Source organism: Pseudopodoces humilis, chromosome 1 (genome assembly GCF_049639895.1).
Source record: "Pseudopodoces humilis isolate 2021_Gansu_Grassland_sample_001 chromosome 1, ASM4963989v1, whole genome shotgun sequence".
Classification (NCBI taxonomy): domain Eukaryota; kingdom Metazoa; phylum Chordata; class Aves; order Passeriformes; family Paridae; genus Pseudopodoces; species Pseudopodoces humilis.
In genome coordinates this window covers 22,816,668-22,836,037 of record NC_142200.1, presented here as the reverse complement: position 1 = coordinate 22,836,037, position 19,370 = coordinate 22,816,668, and the positions used below count along the sequence as shown (strand labels likewise).

The following is a 19,370-nucleotide window of genomic DNA, read 5'->3' as shown; positions in this document are numbered from 1 at the left end:
GCTCCAGACCTTTCACCAGCTTCATTGCTTTTCTCTGTACTGCTCCAGCATCTCAAAGTCTTTCTTGCAGTGAGGAGCCCAGAACCGGACATAGGATTTGAGGTGTGGCCTCACCAACACTGAGTGCTCCCATTGCCCTGGTCCTGCTGGCCACACTATTGCTGATACAGCCCAGGATGCCATTGGCTTTCTTTGCCATACCCAGACACACGCTGTCTCATGTTCAGCCAGCTGCCGACCAGCACCCCGAAGTTCTTTTCCGCGGGGCTGCTTTCCAGCCCCTGTGCCGGAGGAGCGGAGGGACTGGCCTCATGAGGCGCTGGAGGCGCGGGCGGCCTGTGCGCGCCGCCATTCACAGCGCACAAAGGGCCGCGCGCCCCCACAGCGTCGCGGCCGCGGGCGCCCCCTGCCGGCGGCCCGTGCGCGGGGCGGGGCCATGGCCATGGCGGGCACCATGGCGAGCAGCATGGCGCGGGCAGCGCAGCGGCGGCGCTGCGGGATCGGCCAGCGCCTGCCGCGGCCTCCGGCGCTCGGCGGGAGGGCGGCGGCGGCGGGCTGGAGCGGCCCGGCGGCCGGAGGAGCGGTGCAGTACTGCGCCGAGCTGGTGCGGTGAGTGCCCACCGCGGGGAGCTGCAGGCGCGGGGCTGCGCGCTCCGTAGAGCGGGGCGGCGAGTCCGGCCCGGGAAAGCTCGGCAGCGCTTCCCACCCGACGGGAACGCTGACGAGTTCCCGGAAAGGATTGCTCGGGCCGCCCTCGGGCTCTCCTGGCCCCGAAAATAGCCCGTGTGGCCGGCGGCGGTGCACCGGCGGGACCACGCCGTGTCGGGAGCGTGGAAACCAGGCGCGTATTTAGGCCGCACGGATGATTTAACCTGCACACAAAATCACTGATTAGTTTGTGTCGGAAGGGACGTTTGGAGGTATCCAGTCCCACCCTCCGCCCAGGCACGGTCACCTAGAGCAGGTTACACGGGAACGTGTCCAGGTGGGTGTTGAATGTGTCCAGAGAGGGACGCTCCACCACCTTCCTGGGCAGCCTCCCACGGGCAATACCCCCTCCTCCTCCCGCCCCTTCATGGCTGCATTTCTTCAGAAATATTGAACATTTCTGCTTCCTTGTATTGATGTTTTGGAGAGCGAAATCACCGAAGTGGATGTTTACAAACATCGGCCGTTTTCAGATCTTGGCTACTGAGAAATAGCCATGCTTCTGAGTGCACTTTCGAGAAACAGGCCAAAGCAGAGCGCATCTGACAGCTGGAGCAGCTCAGTACTTTCTCTATCCTAAACACAAGAGGAGGGCTGTGTGTCCAAAACATCCTTTTATTCTTTGTCAAACCCAAAATGCTCCAAGAGGAGCAGGAGTGCAGTCAGACACTTCCAGGTCAGGCCACTTCTTGGATTCTGGGCTGTAAACAATGTGTAGGGCCCCTTGGTGGCTTTGTAATTCCCAGGAATTCAGTTCTTTGTAAAGTAAGATGTTATATCTCTTAGTAAAGACCTAGGTAATTTCCTTTTGGATACTGTTGTTCCAGATGATTGTCAAAAGCTGAGAGAAGGGTTCCACGTGTGTATAGAAAGAGTGGAATAGGATTATCTTCTCCAAACTGGTGCTTGTAAAAGACGGAAAAGTGTGTGTGGTCTGCAGTAGTGTGAGGTAGTAGAACAAAGGGAAAGAAATGGGACAATCTTAAATGTTCAGCCCCAAGAAGCTGTACAGACACACCAGAATGCACAGCCACGGTGCATTTTTCATGATTTTCAGAATACAGCTTTCTTTTCGTAGTTATTCTACCCAAGATTTGTTTCCCTGATACTCAGGAGACCAGAGGCTGTGTGTACAGACAGTATACAGGTAAAGTTAACATCTGCAGGTGAAATGTTTCCAGTAACAAGCAACTGTGAACAGAATAGGTTCCAATGAGATGATTGAATTAAAACTTTTTTTTAATATGTATTTTTGTTAAATGATAAAAGGACTAATGAGAAGGACACCAGCATTCAAAACAGTAAAATGAAAGGTAGTTAGGCTTTTGTCATAATTTAATTGAAACTGCTGTTCCCTGTAGCACAAATATTGCATGGGAATAATAATAATTATAAAAAAGTGGAAGGAATTATTATTCAAACAGAAATAAAACACTTGGGGCTATGCAAGTGTCAGCAACTCTGTTCTGAATTTGAGTCTCCAACACATTAAGAAGTACAACTGAGTTATGCCTTAATAATGTATATTTGTTTTTGCAGTGTGGAAGATGCACTTTCTCTTGAGTCTTCCTTTTTCTGTTAAACAACTAAATTCACTTCAAGCTATTTGACTAAAAATATGTTTCCCTTATAGGTATGTTTTATGTCTACAATGTCTGCTCTCAAAGACAAGCTTGTGGATTGATAGCTTTATTATAAATTCATTATGTGGAAAGCCCAGTTATGACCATTACTATTTTTTCTTCTGTCTGTGGGTTCATATGTAAGCTTATACATATTTGAAAACTATGAAAACACTCAATACCTGGCTTAAGGTCATTCCCTCCTTTCTTCATTCCTTACATTGATACTTGAATAGGGTTGGGGTAGAATGTGGTCTATAGCAATATCAATTTTATTTTACTGAGGCTTAATGGATTTGCTCTACTAAACTTTTAAGCTTGGAATAATTGAAAAAAAAACAACCAACCAAAAGTCCATAATGTCAACACCATTACCACAGGGAAGACAATTTTCTTTATTGTGTTGCTGTGTACTTTGTGTAATGTATTTGTTTCCTTTCTGAAAGTAGAGGTGGTTCTGTGTTGTGTGAACAACACAGACTGGAACTGGGGAAATGTGGCTGTAAACCATGCAGCTCTGTCTAGAGTGGGCAATACTGGGTATTTCTACAACTAATCTTGAAAAAAGTATTAGGTTTTGAGCTGATAACACTTTTCAGAAAATGTCTTAACTGAGGGAGGGTTAATGCATCTCTTCTGTAATATGAAGGTGTCCTCTAAAGCTTACTACAACTTAAAAATGTAATTTTTTTTTTTTTGTTGAAAATTCTGGATTTGCATCAAGCTCTAAAAGAGTTTGACAACAGTTATGGAAGCTATGCATTTGCTAGTTTTCAGCTGCTCTGTATTGTAGGGTTAAGCATCTCTGTTAAACTTCACTTTGTTTTTGTTTGATGCTAAAAGTAGCAACCTTAATAATCCTTGGGTTTAGTTTGGCTTTTTATTTTAAGATCATATTCAAAAGAAGCAGGACTACGTGCAAGAACACTTAATGAAAATGAGTACAAGTGTTTTTCCTTCACAACCTGCTTCTCCACTCTGCAGGCCAAACTTGGGAGCTTGTCTTGTTCTGAGGAAGAATCAGGTTTCAGGCTTATCAGAAAGTACACAAAAATAATGTTCAAAACAAGCAGTTTAGCTTTTCAGAAGCGGTCAGGTGTTTTTGTTAGCTGGAGTGATTTCATAATTTATAATTCTGAGCGCTGTGTTTATAATTTCATGGTACACCCACGTGGCCAAGTGAAGGCACATCACTCCAGCTTGGCAATGACTTACCTGCAGCAAAACTGCCAACTCCCGGAGGTTTTATGCTTTGAATTTACTTGCCAGTAAACAAAAACTTAATGGTTAAGCAAGCACTCTTCTGCCAAGCTCCAAATCACAGTCTTTTAAAGAATTGTGGTTTCATATTTGGAACAGAAACCTGCAAGTTGGACAATCTGGATTCTATTTGCAGTTTTGCCACAGCCTGCCTTCATGCCTTTAGACAGATATCTTGAGATGTGGATTTCAGAGGTGCACTGAGAGTTCAAACAGCCTGTCCTCTCTCTTGGAGTTGATCTTATTTTAAAACAAGCCTAAAAGCTGCTATGTTTGCAAAGTCAGTTTTGAGCTATAACTTACTGCTACTCTTTCAGGAGTTCAGTGCTAAGGAATAGCACATCCAATTGTCTTAGAGCTATAAATAACAAATGTGCATTTTGATTCTTCTATAGGAAGCGTGACTATGAAGGATTTCTGTGTTCTTTGCTGTTGCCTGCAGAATCTCGAACCTCTGCTTTCGCCTTGAGAGCCTTCAATGTGGAACTGGCTCAGGCAGGTATTAAAATACATTTGTGAACTCTGGAAATTTAAAATAACAATTTCAATATTCTGAATTACACTTGTAAGTACTCCTTCTGTAGTAGGTGGTGTTTTGCCAAGATTAACTTTTATACTGTCAAGGGCAATAAAGAAATAGTGCAGTACAAACCTCCAGTTTTGAATGGCCCATGGAAAGTACCCAGCCTGCCCTATTATTTTGTTTATGTGTATGATTTTTACAACTTTTTTGTTTATGCATTTTCAAACTGAATTGTAACAAACAGTGGATCTTGATTCTGTTATGTGATTGCATCCAAATCCTAGCTTTGTGTGCAGTTAATGGGTAAAGTGCACCTAAATCTAACTGTAGAAGGTCACTCAAAAAATGGGATGCTGTCATCAGGACCAAGTCTTGGCAGGAGCGTGGTGATGAAAAGGCTGGAGCAGGGAAGATTGTTGTTAGAGAGTTGTGGGAGAGGAGTGGCTCTAGTCTCTCTCTCTCTCCCCTTTGCTATGTGGCCAGAAACCGCCAGTGCAACCAGGAAAGTTGGCAGTGCTTTCCATAAAGGAGTGATCCAGGAAATGAGCTGACCAGGCAAAACCTCCAACCAGCTTTCATGGGCTGTGCTTAGACCAATCTGTGGTGTGCCCTCCCTCGCTCCTCTCACTGCTATTTCCTTCAGGGAAGAAAGCTAAGGTGAGGGTTGCCCAGAACTTAATCTCTGTGGGTTTTAAAATCAGGTTTTGGTGAAGATGTTGCATTTACTCTATGTAGTGTTCTTAAACTTTATAAGGAATAAATGTCAATTCTGAACTGAGCTCTTTCCCTTCTGAGTTTGACTATGTCCTGTGTCTGTCTTTTCAACATAGATAGACCAAGTATCTTAAAGACACTGATTTTCACTCCAGATGTATCCTTTCCAGATTAAAGACTCCATAACTCAGAAGACTACGGGTCTGATGCGGATGCAGTTCTGGAGGGATGCTGTAGAGGACATATACAGCGATAACCCACCACATCAGCCCGTTGCTACAGAGCTGTGGAGGGTAAAATACATCTTTCTTGTCCTAAAATTTGCTTTATTATTACTGTGGGAAATAATGCCAGTGTTTTGTGTGTGTGCTGTGCTGCATCCATTCTAACCAACAGCACTGTTGCCAGCACAAATCCAGAACACAGCCCCATAAATGTGGTGTGAAGAAAATTAACTCTATCCCAGCCAAAACTAGTACAGTATTCAGATATAAGTCATTCAGATTCTGGGATACCAATTGCAATCCTTTCCAATAGCTAAGACTGCCAATCATACTCCTTTCTCACAAAACAGAAAATTGGTTTTGGAGTGGAAGAAGAATGGTTTTTGATGAGATTTCACCTCATGTATGATTCCTGTAAAGGAAGACCAATATAATACAATCCAAAAAGAACTGCTTGCAAAATAAGATGATGAAAAATATTTATTCAGAAAGTATTTTAAAGGAGCTCTGATAGCTCTAAGCACTGCGGAACATTGCAGTTAGTTCACTGGAGTGAACAAACAATTCAATGTGACTTGGTGACTTTTGCAGTCAGTATGGGATTTTATTTACGTATTTCCGCAACTACTCCAAGAGTGACCCATTTGATGCCCATGACTTCACAAGTGTCCAAGAATGTCATTGCAATTCATAGAAAAAGGATTAGGAAAGACACCTGAACTCACAAGTATTGCAGAGCTGTTAATAGAATTAACATATCTTTGCACAGCATATCCTATGTATACTCCTTTGTTGCTGTTGAGTTTATATGAGGACAATGTGATTTTCCAGAATAAATTTAATTTGTGATATTTAAGCATGTTCCTGAAGTTTTCTATATCCAAGTATACCTGCATTTGGGTTCCAAATTTTTATGCACTAGTAAAGTAAATAAATAGCCTTTAATATTATTTCTATAATTATCAATAGCTCAGTTCTTGGTGACTTTAATATAAACTTTCACAGCAACTCTATGATGTGTGATCTTACTTTTCTGTCTGTTTTTAACGTATGAAAAGTGAGGTCTAATTCTCTGTTCATTTCTGTGGAAGAAGCCAATTTTTCAAACTTTGGAGAAATAAGAATTCATGTTTGAATGAAGGTAACTCAAAATGGATAATATGGGTAATTTAGCATTGTTGAGTTGAGTTTGGTCCTTTAAGTTAGTGTTTCAAGGATTTAATTTACAAAATGATACTTGAGGTGAACAAGTGGGAGTCAAAACTGACATTTGTAGTTATAACTTAAAATTTGCCTTTTCATATACCAAGTACTGTCTTAAGCAGAATTTATTGAATCAACAAGATCTGGTCTTGTCAAACTTTGAAAAAATATTCACTAATATGATGGATGTAAAAAAGTTGAAAGTGAGCTATAAGGACTAAATTGTGAGAAAACTGCTCTGTAAATTTTGTTTATAGATGTTTTAATGTGTGATTGTAGCCTTTCTGACATGTTCTGAAAAATTCAAAATATGAAATTAAGAAGATTGAAGGCAAGTCGATCGAATGAAGTTGCACAGGAAGGAAGTCAAATATAAGACAAGAACCAAAAGAAGAATGCATGAGTATGAGATGCTGTGTGATATGATTTTAAACAAACACGTAATATTAATTGTATTGCTTTGTTAGCATGCTGTCTTTACAGTATGTATTAGTATGCTGTGCTGACATTTTCTTGAGGATTTACAGAGGAAATATTTTTATTGCTGGACTCTGGAGGAAACTGTTCTTTTTGGAAAGTGAACATAGTTATCTGCAAATATTTTGTGAGAACATATGACTCCAAGAATAAATTAATTTCAAAGACATTTTTAAAGAAATGCTTTTAGTTAGCTGGCTTGATGTCTGGTATTTCTTTTACTGTGTGCAGCAACTTGCAGTAAATGCCAGCTGAAAATTTTTTGTATTTGAAGAAGATTCTCATTTTGCACTGACATGCCACTTTGATTTAATCCAGTGAATATATTTCTTGTTTTAAACAGGTAAATGTATTTCAGCCTTCAGAATGCAGTACTACCATCACTTTGTATACATTAACATGGAGATTTTATTTGATAATTTTCAGGCTGTCAAGAGGCATAACTTGACTAAAATGTGGTTCATGAAGATCATAGATGAAAGAGTAAGTACTTAATCTTAAGAGTCTCATTCTGGCTTTAGTCATATTTCCTTATTTTTATGTTTGTATGTAAAACAAAGGCTTATATGATTTTCCAGACACTAGCAGTTCTCTTTTAAAATGATACTGCTAGATTTTTTTAATGCTTCCTTGATGCTACTCTCCATAGTTTGTGTTCTGCCAGAATGCCTAATAGAATCCTTTGTTTATTTTTGTCTTAAATTGATATAGTTTGTGAGTTCACATGGATATAAAATCTCAAAAATTAAATGACCTATCTGAACACTTCCTTCTGCCACACTTTCAAGCTACCCGTTATCATGACTGGAGTTTTTTCTAAGCAGTGGTGTAAACTGGAGTATTCAGATCACATGGAGTTTAAAATAGCCACCTTTTTTCCTGGGAAAAAACAAGATTAAAAGTATCACTGGTACAGTAATGTTGCTACAAACACTGACACAAGGACAAGAATGAAAAGCAGAGTGCAGGAATCTCCTAAGCTAATTTTGCAGTTAAAGTAAGTGTCTGGTGAAGCTATAAATTGAGCAAATTGATGGTCAGTTACTTGCAGAGGGTCATTGCTATGAAAGACTTCAGACTTTCTTAATGTTAAGACTGCTTTTTAGTCTTAAGAGTGGTATGTTTCAACCACAGAAACTCCTAGGACAGGAGGAATGCTGGAGGATGTTACAGTTTTGGGTATATTTTATTATTTTGGGTGTATTATTCATTAGTGCAAATAAGTTGTTCAGAGGGCTGGAACACCTCTCTTGTGAAGACAGGCTGAGAGATTTGAGGCTGTTGATTCTGGAGAAGAGAAGGCTCTGGGGAGACCTTAGAGCACCTTCTAGTATCTAGAAGGAGCTTACAAGAGCTGGAGAGGGACTTTTGATAAGGGCATGTAGTGATAGGACAAGGGAGAATGGCTTTGAGGTGAAGAAGGGTAGGTTTAGATTAGATCTGAGAAAGAAATTGCTTACTGTGGGGGTGGTGAGGCACTGGAACAGAGAGGTTGTAGGCTCTCTGTGAGGTGTTCAGAGGTTGGGTGGACCTCTGAGCAGCCTGGACTGGTACAAGGTTTCCACGTCCGTGGCAGGGAACTTGGAGCTAGATGATCTTTAAAGCCCCTTCCAACCCAAACCACTCTATGATTCTATGAATATATGGTTTTTTACATGACTTTAACACTTGTGTGCATTTAGTAGACTTACTTTATGCTTTTAAAAAATACATTCCTGTTTATCTAAATTTCTTTTTCAGATGCAAATTAAATATTAAAATTGACAACCCTATACTGTAGGAATACCATATGATGTTTTGTTTTGGCTGTTTCTTTTTTTATGGAGAATTCTGATTTCATATTATTGCAGAAAGTTGTATTTGCTCCTATAAGCAGACTTACTTGGCTGCAGTTGAGTATAGTTATTTGTTCAGCTTGCTATAAGCTTTAATGACTGCTTCTATCTGAGTTTATACTCTCTCTCTCTGTCTCAATTTTGTCCTTTTTTCTGTTTTTGGTAGTGCATTGGGTTGACATGACTGTAATAATAAGCCTGTACAAACAGCATTTATGTTTGTGTTCTACTGAAGCTCCATGTTTATATTCCAGGAGAAGAATTTGGATGATAGGGCGTACCGTAATATCCAGGAGCTCGAAACATACGCTGAGAACACTCAGAGTGCTCTCTTGTACCTCACCTTGGAAACGCTGGGTAGGTGTTTTCCCCTTTCTAGGTTTTGCTGATAAGTCATTAGTGCAAGTTCAATATTTACTGGTATTTCAAAAAGTTTTTCTTTCCCACTGGAGTTTGATTTCAGTAAAAGTTGTCCTAGGTAGAATTTCAGATACCTTTTGAGTGCTGAACCATAAATGTGGAATTGTACTGCATAGAACTCTGTGCATTCCTTGGAAGCTCCTCAGTGCAGAGCTCATTGAAGTGCAGTTTCCTACTGTTGTTCATTGCTTTGTTTTCTCTGTTCTTTCTCCTCTTAAAGAACGTGGTAAATTCAGCTCTTCACTGTGTTTCAATTGTCCTGCTTGTCAGAATACAAAGTGCTGTAGGTATCCTGTATACTGTTCTGTATTGCAGTGATGGACACTGATTATCTTGAAACAGACAGCTTACCAGCCTATAAACTTCCTTTGGTGATGATGTAAATTTGTGTCTGAATCCTCTCCTCTTCCTAGAAGTAGGATAACTATCAGTAAATGAGGAGGTTGAAAAAAATGCAACGAAGGTGATCCCTGTGATCAAGAGCTACTGTCTGTGTGTTGTCTAATGTAAGAACCACAGATTGGTTAAGAACTGTTGAGTTGTAGTGAAGAAAAGGGTAATTTTCACTAACGTGTCTGTTGCATTATGGAAGTATTCCAAATATGAGCTTGGATGTAAAGAATAGGTGAAAATTATAATTATTACTACTATTACTATGTTATTATCATTAAGTATAATAGTAGCAATATTTTCCTTCTTCTTATCAGACTAATCTGATGAAAGGCAAATACTGATGTAAAAAAGTTTAAAAAAATAGAAAAAAGAGAAGTAAAAAGAGCAGGATGGTGAGTACATTCTTCTTTGGAAGAATTGAGGAACTTATTTCTTAACATCTGATGTTTGCTTCCTCAGTAGGAAATCAGTGAAATGTTGCAAGTGTCTTTCTGAATCTCTTACTGAAGAAATGTAGGAATATGAGAAATGCCAGTGTCTTCCATTCTGAGAAATCCTGAATAAGTTCAGTCATGCTTGAATCACTCATTCCTCGTACAAATTAGATAAGACTCTTTGAAAATCTGTGTGGGGACTCTGAATATTCTATGTGTTCTATTGTCATGTTTAACTTCTTTAAAACACTCAAATTTAACAGAATGTCTAAGCAGAAGTCTCCTTCACTGCATATTAAACAGTTAACTTCTGTGATTTTTTTTTCCTGCAAACGGAGAAACTAATCAAATACATCCGCTTTCTTGGTGTTGCTCATCAGCAGTGTTTTCTAGATTGGGTGGACATGTTTTCATTCAGGCCATGTTTTTTGTGCTTTTTAGACTTTTCCTAACTAGTCTCCAGTTAGTGTGTATCTCTGCCAGTACTAGTGCTGTTTTATTCTTGATGATTTCAGGTTATTTCTTTTGTCAAGCTCATTTTGACTGGTAATCATGTCGTCCAAAGTCCTGGTACTTCCTCTCAACTCCTGTCATTAAAAATTACTGATGTTTGTGCTCTCTGACTAATTACCTAAGTAGTTAGTAAATAATTCCTCCAAGCCACACTTTGCTTTCTGCTGCCATTGCCAAAATCAGTCCCCATATTCTAGGTATAGTCACTCTTTCACAGAGGATTCTGAGACCCACTGAAGACCCAGACAGTGGGTCTGCAGTGAATGTGGTACCCCCAGGGTTATTTCCAGATGGCAGTTAGGCTCATCGATCTGTAATTGCTGTATCCTCATTTCTTTCTTTGTAGGATGCTGCTTCTGTTAGAGGTTTTATAAATTTTAATTTAAATTTTAATTTTATCCCAGCTCAGCTTTATAATCAGTCTAAGGCAAGCTTGTATGGTCTTACTGTGAAGAGCAATGCTGCTCTGCCCCAGTCATCTCCCTCTTCGAGTTCTCACAGTAGTGTGTCTGTGCAGTAACTAACATCAGTTTTCCATTGTTTTGGTGATCTGATTCAGTTTGCCTCATCGCTCCTGACAGCACAAGGGAGGGAGCAGAAATACAGTTTTGGGGGCTGAAGCATAGGATCATTCTCTTTGACTTCACTACACTGATGAATCAGCTGCAGCTAATCATGAAACCAAACTGTAAGCATTAATGCTTGTCAGGAATCTCACACTTGAATTACTTTTTCTGGCAGGAAAAACAGTTCCTGAAATACTGTTATCCTGGGAGAGGATATGCCAATGAAAATGAGTTTGTGTACCAGTGTGTTATATCTGAATAGATGCTGCTCTGCCAAGTATACCCTTTGCAGATACTGCAACAAGAGGCATCTTGCTCCTGAGTGTGGAAATGAATGAATTGTCCTCCTGTTTTGCACCTCTGAGATGAGATCTCAAGGCAGTTTATGCACATGGATAGTTCTATAATGGACCAATGCAAAGTATGACTGTGATACTCATCAGAGAAGACCCTGCCCCTCAAAAGGCTTGATTGCATGTTTCTAAACATGCCATTTCTGCAATTTTAGGTGTGAGGGACATCCATGCTGACCATGCAGCCAGTCACATTGGGAAAGCACAAGGCATAGTTACCTGTTTAAGAGCAACTCCGTATCACTGTACAAGACAAAAGGTCTTTCTTCCCATGGACGTTTGTATGTTGGTAAGAGAAGCAAATAGTCTAGAATTGAACAGTATAGTTTTTCTGTGTTTCTCAAGGCTAGATATGAGATCATAATTTATTATGCCAAAAATAAATGGTGTGTTTTTTCTTTATTTTTACTCATTCTGCTGTGGCCTAATAATATGCCATTGTCACAGTTTTATATCTTTTGGGAAGTGAGAGGACTGGTCTTCAAGAAACTCTAGATTTCTCTTTGGGGTTTCTTTGTTTATTGTTATTAAGTGTATTAGTATTTTAGGTTTCAGGAATTTTTCCAGTTATAAAAATGCATATGCAGAGTGAGGCCTGGGGTTTTTGGTGTTGGGTCTGGGGTTTTTTTTTGTGGTTTTTTTTGCCTTTTCTATCACCTTAAAGGAAGCACTGTGAGAAATTTTACTTTTGAACAATCCTCTTGTGCTGCTCTTTATTACCTTTTCATAATGTGCTGGTGGTTTGTGGGTTTTATTCTGTTCCATATTTGACAGTTACAGGCCTGTATTCAGTACATTTCTGTAGGAGATGGTATAGTCCTCCAATTTAAACTGTACATCAAATTTGAATTGGAATTTAGCAGATCTTGCAGTTTAGGTAAAATGGGATTAAAGCTCAGAATTTTTCATTAATGTTCCATGGATTAATCTGTAGGCTGCTCAGCTGTTAGTCCTTAATTTCCAGTCTTTATTTTTAAATGTTTATGCTGTTCTTTTTCAGCTTAACCAAAATCTATGCAGTTAATGGTGATGCCTAAGGTGGTTGTGTTAGTATTTTCTGAATATAATTTTAATACAATTAAAAGTTTGGATTGGAAGTTTAGTAATGTAGGAAGCTGCAAAAAATGTAGATATTAATATAGGTTAGGGTTATAAGCCTGCAGAAAAGAATTGCACTCTGCTTTCAGCCCTTCTGGGACTGCATATTATGGGAGGCCTTCCAAGTTTTAAGCGTTTCAAACATAGCCTGAAAATTCAGTCATTCCTTGCCACGGAAGGTGTTCTGCAGTGAAACTGTAAAAACAGCTTGTATCCCTTCTGTACAGAGAGTCTTGTAAGCATTTTGGCTGCTGGCAAGAACTGTGGAGTTCTCCTGAGTCTGTACCTCCTGTGAAGCATTCCTGCCCACCTTCATACAGCTCTCACATGCCTGAGTGTTGAGAGGAGTGGGCAGCTGGTGCAGTTCTGCATATGCTGTATTTTGGCTTAACATTGGTCACTATAGTCAAAGAATAAGTTTGGAGTTAGCTTTTTGGAGTTTGGAAGGGTTCTTTTCTGGTGGTTCCGGCTTTGGTTGGTTGGTTGGTTTTTGGAGATAGCTTTGATGTTTTGTGGATTGGGGGTTGGTTGGTTGGTTTTTTTGCAAGCCTGGGATGTGCACACCAATCCCAAGATTCAAAAGCCAGCATGGCTTCTGTAGTAGCTGTTAACTGGCTTTCTTCTGCTTGATTCTTGGATTATAGTCTGAAAAATTAGGTATCTAAACTAATCTAAATCCCCCAGACTTTAACATATGATTTTATTATTTTACTGACCACAAAATTTTAGGAAACAAACTTGTGCAGAGAGTCTATACCAATTGTTCTCTTTGTTCTCTTGATTTTTTTCCCCAGGTGACTGACCAAAAGAAAGGGAATTAAAAAATGAGAGAGCAGAGTAGAACATTTAGGCTGTTTTAGTTTTACTCCTTAGCCTCATTGCTGGGACAGGTTTTTGAGGAGCAAAAATGGTAACTTGATATTTATAGAGGGTTTTTTCTCATTTTTGATTTTGGTTTTCCTCCCTGTGTCTAGCATGGAGTTTCACAAGAGGATTTCATAAGAGGCAAGCAAGAGAAAAATGTGAGAGATGTAATTTATGACATCGCCAGCCAGGCTCATATTCATCTAGAACATGTGAGATTCCTTTTATTTATCTAAATAAATATAACTGATGCTAGTTTTCACAAAGTGTTTGTTGTTAGAAGACTTAAAGCTGCCTACTTACTTAATTTCAAATATTTTACCTTCCATTATTTTGAGAGTTTATATTTAAAAAATCCCACCACACAAAAGATTCAAAGATTACAACTATTGTATATTATCTTTGTGCACAGGAGGCAGTGTACTCACAGCCAGGTCCAATTTCATATATAAAAATGCTGCCTAAAAGAAGTATTACTGGTAGAGAAACTTTAAGGAGGCTTTTATAAGTGCAGCTATGTGCCAGCATGGGATGAGCACTGCACCATAGAAAACACATCTGCTTACGGTATTTCACAGCACAGTTGAATGGCTACCAGGAAAACAGAGCATGTTGCCTTTAACTGCTGGTTTGTGTGTGTGGGAGGGGGGATTCATTCCCTGACATGACCAGCCATGCCCAAATCTATATTGAGAAAGGTGCTTTCTGTTTATTTATTTTCTGGCATGCAGCCAAGTCAATTAGGAAAGTGGCTGGAACAGTGGTTGATGGGCCTTAAAGACCTGCAGAGTCCTATTTTTACTTTGATGCTTTTATTTTTTTCTAGCTACATTCTGAGATGCTTGCTAGTGCACAGTTCAAAAGCAGAAGAATGTTTTATTGGCAATGCTTTGTCTGCCTCTAGCTGGAAAACAAAGCGCTGCAAAAAGTTTCTTACATCTACGAGTGCATGTTCACTGAGAGTATTGCAAAGTCTGGAAAGATACCACTTCAGAATAAAGAAATGCCAGATTTATCTCTGCATTTGCACCATTAATATAACCCTCAATTACAGCATTACCTGTGATCCCAGTATCTTATGCAATCGAAATAGGAGAGCCCTTAATCTTTTTTCTGAAATGGGGCGTCCCTGGTTTGTTCAGTCAGTGCCTACTGAGCTGATTAACGTTTTTATTTTATCTTAATTATGTGTGCATGTTATAACAGCCCTCCAGTACCTAAAGGTACCCTACAAGAAAGCCAGAGAGGGACTTTTTACAAGGGCATTAAGGACAAAGGGAAATGGCTTTAAGCTAAAAGAGAGCAGGTTCAGATTATATATTAGAAATAAATTATTTGCTGTGAGGGTGGCGAGACACAGGTTTCCCAGAGAAGCTGTGGATGCCCCATCTCTGGATGTGTCCAAGGGCATGTTGGGTGGGGCCTTGAGCAACCTGGTGTAGTGGGAAGTGTCCCAGCCCATGGCAGGAGGGTTGGAACCAGATGATCCCTCCCAACCCAAACCATTCTATGATTCTGTGTACCCTTTGGCTTTATTTTTCATACACTAATTATAATTTGCATTTAAGGCATTCCTGTTCACGTTGTTTAACCTGGTGTCTCAGTTTTTGTGGTCACATGCCCAGGAAAACTGTTTATTCCATTTAGAAGCAGGGAACAGAGACAAGTACAACATCAAAACTCAGTTTTCTTTGTTCAAGCTGAAATATTTGGATTTTTTCTTTTTTTTTTTTTTTTTTTTTTAATTCACCACCCTTCAACCCATAGTGTACAGTCTATAAAACCCATTGCCTTTAGTTGCAGTTTAGGCTTAGAAAAATGGCAAGTGCATGGCCCGAAATGCTTCATTTCAGGGATGGGAGGCATGGAAAATGAGTAATGTGTATTTATGGTCCACATACTTAAAATTTGGTTGTTGGTATTGTGTGGAAACTTCAGGACAGAAGCAGGAAGAGAATTTGGTTCTTCAGAACCTTTCAGGTAATTTGATAATTCATAGTGCACTGGCCCCCTGGTTCCCAACATGAGCCACCAACTCCTGAAGAGAACAGGCCTTCTTTCTTCCTGCTTCATTCCTAGAGCCCTGCCCATGTTATTCACTGGGAGGATCCTGTGGAAAGTATACAATGTCATCATGTAATTGGAGACTAAAGAGAAAAGTATGAATACAAAGAAATCAGATTAGGGCAGCTTTAGCATTTTATTCAACTGAATGTTGATCCTGGCACTCCTCCCATTTTCTCCCTGCTTTTTGTGTTTTTTAATGGATGGGTTATATCATCTTAATTAAAATTAAAAAAAAATTAAACTCTGAATACTTCCTTCTAGTCTCCCATCATCAGTGAATAGTTGACAGTGCAGGAACTCTAGAGTGTTCAAACCACTTAACTGGCCATAACTGGCAGCAGTAACAGAGTATTGGTCTCCTTCATAATCAGATGGTCTTTGTTAATGCAACGACAAGGATGCTCCCTGCCTAATGGATGAAACGGGCTTTTGCTGGAAGCATTTGCTGGGTATTTAGGACTTTAGGTGAATATAATGGGCTGGTGCCTTAGAGTGCATCTATTCTGCTGTATAAAATCACCATTTTGTTTTGCCTGAGGGTCTTTACAGCCATTTATCTTTTGTTTTAGTTGGGATTACAGGGTAGGGTAAAGTTCAAACCTGCAGAAAGGTTTTAGCTATCTCAGCATTTGTTACACAAACCATGTGTTTTAGAGGATGAGGGTAACAATTACCACTCCCATTTCACAGCCAGAAGACACAGAAATCTGAAATGCTGAATGGAGTCTCAGCCATGTTACGCGAAACATATTGTAGTCATATGGCCCTTAATCTTGGGAGGAAAATTCCTGGATTATGGTCAGGTCTTCCTGACACTGCAACTGCTGACCAGCAGGTGGCAAAATATAATGAAGATTGCAGTTTTCTCTTTTAGGAATGGTATGTTTTATCAGCATAAAAGCATATAACAAAATGTTCTGTCAGTACCCCAAAGTGTTTCCTTGAAAGCCTACAAATACGTTTACACACTGTCCCTCTTCCTCTTCAGCACCCCTTCCCTGATTCCTTTTGTGGAAAAGGGTCTCCCTTCTGGCTTTTTGCATTTGTCTCAGTTGTGCTATATCATTATGAGACTCAGCTTACCAAGGGAGATAAAATGCTTTCTGAATGACATATGACACATTCTGGGTTGAGAAGGTCAAACACGACTACTTCAGTTTTTCGTCTTGCAATTAATAATGGAAGGGCAGAGGATTAGATCAGGGAAGAATAATTTTCTATTTTAGAAATAGATGCACACAAACAGACACAGTTGTTATTATATCTCAAAATTTTAAAATAATTTGTCTTCTGAAAAGATAGATAATTTTTTCCTCCTAAAGTTTCAGGCTCATTTTCTCAGTTGTCTGGAAAGGTCCATGAAAAACTAAACTTAACAAATTCACACATTCTTACCAGTATTTATAGTGAGTTAGTTTGTTTCAGCCTGTAAGAAAAGACAAAACAAGGAGGGATTTTGTTTTTAAAGGCATTACAGGAAGACTTGTTCAGCTCTTTTAGATGTACTGACTTGAATATGAGTTTAAATTGCAGATTTGATGCAGCCATGCTTTAGATTTTTAGATGTAGATACTGTGGAACTGAGATCATTTTGACGTCTCAGAAATGTAACCAGAGCATTTACAGCTGAACTCCTGGGACTGATGGCAACATTGAACCAAAAAGATGCACACAGAAAAATGCATTTCTGGTCTTCCATTATTTCTGTCTATTGGAAAAAAAAATTTAAAAAATTAAACTGTATTTACTAAACCAGATACAGCTTGGGACTTTGTTGGAACAAGGCATGCTAATTTACCTTGGTTAATAGTATATAATCTTGAGGTCTGTCAAATCATGGAAGTATTTTAGTAAGCCTCTCCCAGTATTACATACTTTTGTGTAACAGCTTTTGTACACAGCTTTTGTGGAATGAAACATTACAGTTTCAGGATGTCTAAAAGGGATAACACTGGTAATACAGTTTGTTGCCTCTAAGCATTATATACAGTACTTGATGTTTAATTGGAAATGTTAAATTCTTCTGATAAGTACTTTTTTTTGTGTTTTGTTTTTCCCTCCCACCCCATTTACTTTTAGGCTAGATCTTTCAGTAAGAAAGTTCCCGTGAAGGCGTATCCTGCTTTTTTCTCTACGGTGGGTGTGATATATGCACTCTTTAAATGACGGACTTATTACTGTGCTGATACATTTGTGAAGAGTATCAGATTAAGCATGGTTAACTACTACTTCACATGTCTATTTTGGGAGGATGTAATACCTAAACTAATAGAAATCATAATGTGTGCCTGACTGCAGAACCTTACAGTTTGATCAAGACTTCTAACTCTTCTATTTTAACTACATCATTCCACACAAGATGTCTCTTTATTCATAGGCTGCTGTTCTGATGCAAGAGCCCCAAATCCTGTCTATTTTCATAACTTGGTGTTTGGTCTACTAAAAGATAATGCATCTCTTCACAAAACTTGACTTTTTTATATGCTTGGAATGTGATGATTACCATTTAATAGCACAGGCAAACTGTCAAGCCTTTTTTGCAGTTTTGCATTTGGTTTCTTATATTACTTTTTAAACTTAATGCCTAATTACATGTGTGCACCATACATATTAAGCTTTTTTCTTCTTTTCTAGGTTGCTTTAGATGATTATTTATATAACATGCGAAAAGTGGACTTCAATGTATTTCATCCAAGCTTGCAAAAGAAGAGTACATTATTACCATTGTATTTGTATATTAGATCTTGGAAAAAAACATATTAAAGTTTGTTTGGTTATTTTAATATGGATTCAGAGTGCTGAGTTTTTTCTTCAATGTCTTAACTTGCTAGAATTGTGAAGTGTCTGACTTCACATTTCTGCAAAATGCAGTTCCAGGGAAACAGCAGATGCACATGAAATGTAGCTGTCAGCTTGCTGGCAGTAGCTAAGTTTCTTCTTGGGATATTAGGCTGATATCTCTTTTTCACTTGTCTGCCAAGTCATATGTCCTTGTCTGAGATTGCTTTTCTTGTCTTTCCTGTAATAACAGCAGTATGACAGAATTCTTGGACAAACACTGTACTAATGGATACTTCTGACAGTTCTGATTCTTTGCTGAGAAAAGGAAAAAGAAAAAAGACTGCTTTGTTTGTGCCCAAAAGCACTTACAGTAAATGTCCTATAAATCAGCTAAGTAGTTCTATATAGTGCAAGGAGCAGGTTTCCTGCAAGTAGTGATGATGCTTCAAAGTTGGAAGAATGAGCATGTGTATTTGAATAAAAGAAAACTGTCAGGAAAAGCTTTAGCAGAAATTATTTAACTGTGTGTTGAGATTGAGCATTGAAGTGACTATAGGCAGTGGGAGGATAGCTCTGTAATCAAGGAAGAGAGCCTGTACTTTACTATGTATGGATTAGCATGGACTAAACAAAATACATTTTTTATCTCTGGTGTTTTCACTCTGCTCTTGGTTTGGCTGTATCTTCTTCCTGGCCTCATCTCTGTTGTTGTCCACAGCTGTTATTGCACTGTGTGTTCAACTGCCCCTTTGTCAAGTATTCAGCATGTCTCTCAGGTCACACTCCTACATGGCTTCCCTGAATTCCTTTCCTTTGGTCCTGTGAAAACATTCTTGAACATTTCAGGTAATTTTAGTCTTCTCCCTCTCTCTCTAAAGATACTGGTCTGTGTTTTTTTGTGGGAAATTACTAGTAGCTTTGTACTCAGCATCTCTTAGGATCAAGGTGAGTATTTCTGTTTGATTTGTTATATGGTAAAATAATGCTTCCTAACATTCAGCTTGATTCAATTGTACAAATCCAGTAGTTTGTTCTGCCCTCATTCTTGCTCTTGTTAATAGCTGTTTTTCCTAGAGATTTTTTTTTTCTTAAATCAGGGCTAATCACCCCAGATGCTTGGCTGTATAACAACATCCTGTATTTTTGTGTAAAATGCTACATAATGAATTTCTGCAAACAAGATTTGTGGCTTTTTTTATCACAAACTGTCAGCATGGTAGAAATCTTAGGAACCCAACATTAAGTTCTTCATTTGGTGATTTTGCTTTACATTTTCGAAGTTGGTTTGTGATACAGATCTTGGTTAATCTGCAGT

General features: G+C 39.1%; 1 protein-coding gene across 4 annotated transcripts; it reads left to right on the top strand.

Annotated features, from left to right (window-relative positions):
• The first annotated feature begins 442 nt into the window (after nucleotides 1-442).
• On the top strand, nucleotides 443-18,057 carry NDUFAF6 (NADH:ubiquinone oxidoreductase complex assembly factor 6). Of its 4 annotated transcripts, none has more exons than XM_088055601.1 (9): nucleotides 443-609; nucleotides 3,986-4,085; nucleotides 4,998-5,120; nucleotides 7,158-7,214; nucleotides 8,821-8,923; nucleotides 11,401-11,534; nucleotides 13,318-13,419; nucleotides 17,354-17,410; nucleotides 17,909-18,057. In XM_088055601.1, the coding sequence occupies exons 1-9, from the start codon at nucleotides 443-445 to the stop codon at nucleotides 18,035-18,037; spliced, it is 972 nt and encodes a 323-aa protein (XP_087911727.1). In that variant the 3' UTR covers nucleotides 18,038-18,057. The 4 variants fall into 4 exon arrangements, with proteins under 4 accessions (XP_087911727.1, XP_014109839.1, XP_087911736.1 ...); XM_014254364.2 differs by having other exon boundaries at nucleotides 502-609; nucleotides 3,986-4,089; XM_088055603.1 differs by lacking the exon at nucleotides 443-609 and adding an exon at nucleotides 3,609-3,870.
• The last annotated feature ends 1,313 nt before the right edge of the window (nucleotides 18,058-19,370 follow it).